This window comes from Gadus macrocephalus, chromosome 22, assembly GCF_031168955.1.
Source record: "Gadus macrocephalus chromosome 22, ASM3116895v1".
NCBI classification, from domain to species: Eukaryota; Metazoa; Chordata; class Actinopteri; order Gadiformes; family Gadidae; genus Gadus; species Gadus macrocephalus.
The window spans coordinates 5,873,216-5,881,175 of NC_082403.1; the positions used below are offsets into that span (position 1 = coordinate 5,873,216).

The 7,960-nt window shown below is 43.7% G+C and overlaps 1 protein-coding gene across 1 annotated transcript; it reads right to left on the minus strand.

The window, feature by feature from the left end:
• Positions 1-993: 993 nt before the first annotated feature.
• LOC132450976 (relaxin-3 receptor 1-like) lies at positions 994-2,729 on the minus strand. Its single transcript, XM_060043189.1, has one exon. The coding sequence runs from the start codon at positions 2,263-2,265 to the stop codon at positions 1,015-1,017; it is 1,251 nt and encodes a 416-aa protein (XP_059899172.1). The 5' UTR covers positions 2,266-2,729; the 3' UTR covers positions 994-1,014.
• Positions 2,730-7,960: the final 5,231 nt, after the last annotated feature.

Here is a 7,960-nt window from a genome sequence, read left to right on the forward strand (position 1 = left end):
CATTCATTTGGCATAAATCATTTCAACGTTTATTCAACTGGATGGAAAAACATGAAATCTTTAAATAACAAAGGAGAAACTGGATACTTCTAAACAAGAGTCCAAAATATTATGCATCACGGCCTATAGACGAGCATTTATGCATTATGGGTAATTCACAGATGTTATGATCGCTTATTGACATACAAATAAGTTGAGTTATAATAAAGTGAAGAAAAAGGAGGCCTAGATACGCTATTTTCCTGTTTTAAATCTTTCAGTTTCATGATACATTTACTTGGTGCGAGGTTTGATATTTACACTTGTGTATTTACAATATTAGTGGGAAAAAAATACAAGAAGTAACTGAAATCACCATGAGGGCAATTCTTTTCTTTACAGATTCAAAGAGCTTATATGACAGCTACGCACTCCCATCACATGACTTAACACTAGGCTTGTTCAAGTCTTAATTGGTCTTAAGTCAAAACGTTGCTTATTTATCACATCATTCATCCAACGTTAACACGACATCTTTGTGAATCCAATGAGTAACGTTAAACGAACACTAGATGGCGACAGAAAAATGAAATACCGTGAGAAGAATTCACGTTTTTGCCTTATTCTTATTCTCTAAGCTCAAAACGATAAGACATGACTCGAAATACATTCATTAAATATACAGTAATTTAATGAATAACGTAATGTAAAGAATAGAGAGAAGAGAGGTGCTGTTTATTCATTTCGCAAGCATTTAACAGACATTGAAGAATACCAAAGTAACTTACAGGAGAAATCAGTCAAATAAAAACGAATACATAAGAATCAGTCTACATTTACCAATTCTGTAATGCACAATTTTAAACAAATCTCACTCGACCCTTACCCTAACCCTAACCCTAACCCAAATGCTTCCTTGACCCCAAAAACTAAAATTAAAAAAACACAGCACAAAACATTTTACCGCTGTTTAACATTTACCGACGGTTCAAGACTCCCCCCCCCCCCCCCAAAAAAACAACAACAACAACCACATCAACGGCTATTATTTCCTGACTGGCCGGAGACGGCCGAGTAGGAGACGGCCGCGTCCCTCCTCGTATCCGAGGCGACCGTGTGGCTGAACACCGTGTTGAGGGGTATGCCCAGCTGCCGGGAAGGCCCCTGGCCTTCGCCGGCGTTGATGCGGTGCAGGTACACCTTGGACTCCACGGCCAGGCTGCACTTGTGCAGCATAGTGCGCAGGGCCGTGCGGTATTCCCGCCGCACCAGGCAGTAGATCACGGGGTTGAGGCAGCTGCTGGTGAACGCCAGGCAGTTGGCCAGCGGGAAGAAGTAGGTCTGCACCAGGTAGAAGGACGGGCTGATGTCCACGATGTCCAGCTGGATCAGCGCGGCCCACAGCGTCAGCAGGTTGTAGGGGAACCAGCAGGCGCAGAAGGACAGCACCACCACCGCCACCGACTTGGACACGTGGGACTTGCGCCCCGGGTTCACGCCCTTCATCTTGTGGCGGCACAGGAAGCGCAGCAGCAGCAGGTAGGACAGCACGATGACGCCGTAGGGAAGCAGGAAGCCCAGCACCACTCTCAGGAGGTGGTTGATCCCCAGCCACGCCGTTCCGTCGGGGAAGCGGAACAGGCACACGGTGTCGTTGGCCGGGCCCACGTTGAAGAGGTCGGCGAAGACGGCGCGCGGCGCGGCCGTGACCAGCGCCCCCGCCCAGATGATCGCCGCGGCGATCCGGGAGCAGCAGAAGCCGCGGTGCCAGAGGGCGGCGGCGGCGGCGGTGGGCCGGAGGGCGGTGGCCACGGAGCAGTAGCGCGTCAGGCTCATGGCGGTCAGGAAGAAGCAGCTGGCGTACACGTTGAGGCAGGTGAGCAGCGAGATGGCCTTGCAGGTGACCACGTCGAAGGGCCAGCTGTAGTCCAGCGCTATCTCCACCGCCCAGAAGGGCAGCGCCAGCGAGAAGAGCAGCTGGGCCAGAGCCAGGTGGAACACAAAGTAGTTGATAGTGCCCGCGCTGATGGTGCGCGTGGAGTACAGCAGGAACATCACCAGCAGGTTGCCCACCATGCCCGCCGTGGCCACCAGGAAGTACACCAGGGAGATGAGGGTCCGCAGCCAGGGGGCGCCGTCGCCGGGGAAGTTGAGGCCGTACACGACGGCGCCGCTGCCGTTGTGGTGGCCCAGCAGCAGCAGGGAGCTGTTGCAGGACGGGTTTTCCCAACACACGCGAAGCATGTCGTTGTAGAACTCCCTGCTTTTGAGGTCCATTTTGGACATCTCAGGGGGGCAGGGCAATGAGGGGGTCCCGGGGTGAAGGAGATCGACGCCTCTGGAGAATCCCCTTTCTGGAGAAAGGTCAAGACCGGCTGCGTGAGCGTAGAGGGCGAAGAGGAAACGGCCTTCTCCGACAGAAACGGCGTGGCCTGTTGGAGGTCGAATGATTATGACCTACAGTCGACGCAGAGAGTGTCAGAGCAGCTCAACTAAAACACAGATTTTACCAAACTCAATTATGTATATAGGCTACACTTTACACATTACACTTTACAACAACCGTTTATTATTTATTACCATTAATAAACATGGTAATAAGCATTAATTAACAGTTCAGGGATAATGCCCGACGATAATGCCCGACGAGGTGTCCATTATCAGGAATTAATGGACGACGCGGAGGCGTGAACCGTCGGTCGCGCAGCGGAGGATCGTTGCTACCCTGAAGTCCATTATAGGAGTTAATGCACACCCTGCAGCCAATCAGAATCGAGCATTCCCCCCGACCATGGTAGAACAGTCAACTCATAGTCTAGTAATCATTTATTATTAGCTGAGTGGTGCTGCATGCAGCGCTCAACTATTGTTCTTCATAAGTTTTATTCTTTCTTTCTTTATTATTCTCTAAAAACTTTGGGACATATCTCCTTCCTCAATTGTTCCACCTAGAGACTCCATTCAAATTTTAAAATATTCAGAATAGCTCAGAATCGCGCGCTTCTTTTCAGATTTTTTTAAATATTTTATACTTTTTAAGATATTCTACTTTTAAAATATCATCTTTTTTTTAACATGGGAGTCAATGGGAGGACTGCAGAGCCGGCAGAGCCGTCCACTGCTACTTCAACTGTTTAAGACGTAACTCAATCATAATTTTCACCGTTTATCTTCGTTCAACCCATTTAACAAATCTACACAATTGTATCTTCAATAATATCTAAACGGAATTTCGATATCATTTAAACTTTATTCAGAATCACAGTTTCAGTTTCATACCGCTTTCGTTTTCAGTTGGTTTCATTGATTTACGTTGACGCGGGAGCGTTGCCAGATTGGGCGTTTTTTCCCGCCAGATTGGGCTACTCTTGGAGGACGTTCAGGCAGTGTTGCCAGATTGGGCGGTTTTTCCCACTTTATTGAGCTATTTTTAATCTCGCACCGGCTCGCTATTCTCTTATGCCATGTTTACACCATCCCGCTAATGGCCGCTAATGGCCGATGGACCACCGATGTGGAAGTCGGGTGATTCGGGTGACAATGTGATGATCGTATGATCGGGTCAATTTATCGGGGTAGCATTTACACATACCCGATGTTATAACGATAACAGAACGATTTATGCCAGGGAAGACACCCGAAGTGCGTTTGGCGTCATTTGACGTCATTTCGAATGACGCCAAACACGTCAAATGACGCGTTTGGCGTCACTTGGCGTCATTTCGGGAGAAGGCAAAGGGGAGACTGGTTTAGACTGATATTTATTTATATTACAATAGCGATTTTATAATAATAGAACGCCGGTTCTAAATGGGCGAAGTACCCCTTTAATTATAAAAGTAGGACATCCATCCATAACTCCCTATTTATACCCAAGTGGCAGATTGAGGGTCTTCCTTAACACAATTTGGTCACAATCGTTATTTGTCGAGGGTTCTCGAGGGTCTTTCGTGTGTTGAGGTTGCCGATATAAAGACGTTAAAACACGATAAAGCACGGAAGATTAACGAATATAGTCGATGTACCCCAGGAAAATTCCCGAACGACTTGCGTTGTTTTACGTTATACTCCCGTAGTCCCGTTCTATTCCCGATTATAGCCGATTAGCCCATGGCAACACCTGGTAACCGATTCTACCCCGATAGACCCAAAATTAACAAACATGTTCGTTCTTTGCCGATGTTACCCGATGTTGCCCGATCATTGAGCTTTTCTTCCCGTTGTCTAACGATGTTCCCGGGAAGAGTAACGGTGTTTTCCCGATGCAACCACGCTATTTGCCGATGTTATAACGATAGCTGCTGATTTAGCCATCGGGCACCATCGGGACCCACTATCGGGTAGGTGTAAACAGGGAATTAAAGACACACACGCAATACATTTGACGTTTCAGATTCTTCGGTTCAATTCATTTTACATTTCTGCATTTTTAGCAATGCTTTGCGCTTTTCATCCAGCGGTAACTTTATTTGTTTCCAACCTTTTACTTTTTCTTAAATGGTGTGCATGTTAACATTGTTTACTCCATTTAGACTTTTGAACTTTTGTTCAAATCCCTTCACTTGATTTAAGCCATTTAACGTTTCTTTATGTCTTAATCTATGTGGCTTTATTAAAAAAATATTTTCAACCTCACTTTGCACTACAGCACTCACAGCATTTTCTGGAGGAAATGCATTTTCTAGTTGGTTTTGATGTTTACTCATGCGGTTCATGTTAACTACGGTATCAATTTATAAATTATTAATATAGGGGTTTTATATGGGTAGTTAAGGTTATCACCAGTTCTAACCATAACTACCCCCAGGGGCGCCGCTAGGGATTTTGGGCCCCATGAAAATAATCTTTACTTAGTGTCATTATTTTTTCTGTATTATAATTTCATCATCATTAGGGGCCTCTCTGGGCCCCCCTCCATCATGGGCCCCTAGAATCCGTCTCCTTTACCCCCCCTTTTCGGCGCCCCTGACTACCCCTACAGCTAAGCCCAAACCCAGAGGTCACCAACCTTTTTAAACCGGAGCGCTTCAAGGTTACTGTGTAATATTGAGGTCTACTTGTGTGATACAAACTTCCTGAATAACAAACTGAATGACAAACCGAATTGAACTTTCCATCAATGTTATTGATTCAAAAAGAACATCAAATTTCCAAATTTCCATCAATAGTCCATTGGGACCACTGCTATTTTTAGATGGTGCCCTGTGGGTGACTCTCCTGGTCCCTGCGGGCGACCCGGGGCACTGTGTTGGCTACCCCTGCCCTAAGCGTAAGAATGCTGAGTACTGCATTAACTCATGGTTCATTTGTTTACCCTTATTTTAAAGGGTTACCAAATCAGTTGTTTTTATGGGTCATTCCATAATAACGACGACTCCAATTTAAAACATATCAAAAAATAAAATAAGTGTAGTCTAGTTTTCTTAAATTCTGACGCAATGTGTCATTACATCCATAAGTATGTTAGCTTTTTTTACGTCAGATTTTGGAAAATGGGATTGGCTATGTTGTTGTCATGGTCAAGATCATAAATTGGTGAAGCCCATAAATAGAAGGTTGAAATATAAAACTTAAACAAACAATAAAGCTCAGTCTATGCACAGACAAATTACAACTGCATTCTCCTCGCTTGGTACAGTTGCTCTGAAACACAATCTAATTCTAAGCTGGGTTCAGGTGTACAATGGAACAATTTCACATCAATACATATTCATATCATCTCTTCTTATGATTAGGTTTTCTATTATTATAACTATTGTAATTGTTGGTTTGAGGGGTATGACAAAGGCTCGAGCAAATGCAGTTTCTAAATTGTTGTTCAACCTTATGTTCCAATATTTTTGGAATAGAATGGATCCCCTGAACTAATCATTACATTTAGTTTGAGGATTGTTTGCTTGTTTAAACACTATATAGCATAGGCCATCTATCTATAAGACTGTGGGTTACCAATTATATACAATTTTCAACAAAAAAGCAATAATACTAATAATTGATATAGCAACATGAATGAATGAAACATGAATGCTTCTAACAGCACATGAGATAATAACAAACTACAGCATAAAGCTTACTAAGAATAACAATAGGTAAACATTTATAAAATCCCTTACCTGATGGTTCGACGTCCTGCTTTCCAATGTTATGGGAGCTGCTGGAAATCTTCTGAGGCATAAAATAAATTAACTGGCAGGCGGTCAACAGCATTAGCAAACATGTAAGCCATAATGAAAGCGACTCCACCCCCGCTCGTACTCAGTGCAGAAAACACCCAAATTAAGACCGCGAGACAGGAGATACGGTCCACTGGCAAGACCATAATCATTTGATTTGTATTCCTAACACATGCTGGAAGCACAAACACACAAAGGTGAATGTACAGGAAGCTCCGTAACAATAGCACTATCATACATTTTACAGTGGAGGTGAACTGAAAATGTAATATTATGGATGACTAAATAGATTGACCAAACAAAAAAAGACTTGGCAACAAGCTCTCACCGCAAAAAAACGAACCAAAACAAGATAAACACAAACGAACAGTGTGTTGTGCAGGTGATATTCCAGGAGGACCTCATCGTGTAATCCTTCATGTATCACTAAGTGGACAAAGCAAATAGCTACCTAAACTACAAGTTGCTTCAGTGAAAACACAATTACTTCAGTTTATGGTGAATACACCAGGCCAGGTGGAGGTGATATGGGTTTACTATCACTTGCACCTGCCTGACGTATTTGCCATCGTCTCAATCCATCTGCAAATAAGTCATTAGTCTAGTAGGATTGAGGTGTGCTCCAATGCCAAGTGTGTGCATGTGTTTTTGTGTCTTTGCATCTAGTGTTAACCTATAAACTATCAACACACCATTTACTCTGCATATCGGATAGTATTTAAGCAACACCAAACCTCCAGTACTAATAAGTGTGTGTGTGTGTATCTGTGTGTGTGTGCCTGCCAGTGTGTGTTGATGTTTGTATGTGTGTGCACATGTATATGTATGTTTGTGTGTGTGCTTGTATGATGTGCATGTGTGCTTCATTCACATTACTGATGGTGATGGACTTGCTGATGGAATTAGTGTTTTTCTTCTATTTTCGTCGGGGGTGTTGGTCTCCGATTAGATTGAGCCTCAGCGATGACTCTGATTGTGAGCTGTTGACAGCGGAAAGACCATCAGTGGTGAATAATAGAATTAGATTATCTGCCCAATAGGCGGAAGAACGGGTCCGGTTGATGAATTATTTCTCCGTCCAAATTGAGCCCTCCCCGTTGGAGCAGAAAGGCAAAACATGAATTTCCCTCCGACGGGAACTTTCTCACTGCCAGGCACAATCTGATCACATGATGACGCACAGCCCCTGCCTGCGCTCACCTGACCACGGTCGCCTTTATACTTCACCTTGAGTTGGTGGGGCATAGCATCCATGTGACATCACATCATTCACAGTGTGTGCACCTGTGCCATGAACAATCCCCTGATTCATTCTCTCTGGGAAATATGGATGTTATTTGGATTTTATGAGTCCTGACTTATTGATAATTTGTTTTAAGGGTAGATAAAAATAAACTGCTGGCTGATGGCAGTAGTATCCTTGTAACGTTACAATTTATACTATCAATGAATGATGTAAAAACAGATAAAAGGAACAGATGAAGTCATGCTAGCCATGAGGTGATGTTGTGTTTCCATGGCCATAAACACAGCTAATTACCATTTATGAGAAATAGGCTGAAGGGAGGTATTTTTTCCTAAAACATTTCATGGCTAATACCACATAATTAGCAATACATCTTCAATAATACATAATTCCTCTGTAGCCTGTCAGGTGGATGTGGCTGACGCCGGTATAATATTGTTAACAATCACCTCAGAGGAAATCCTAGCCACACATTGACTTAAGTATGCTACTGTGATAATACATCGTTCTGAAGGTGCCAAACATTATTTTCATTATGAATCATCAACTTGAATTGATAGAA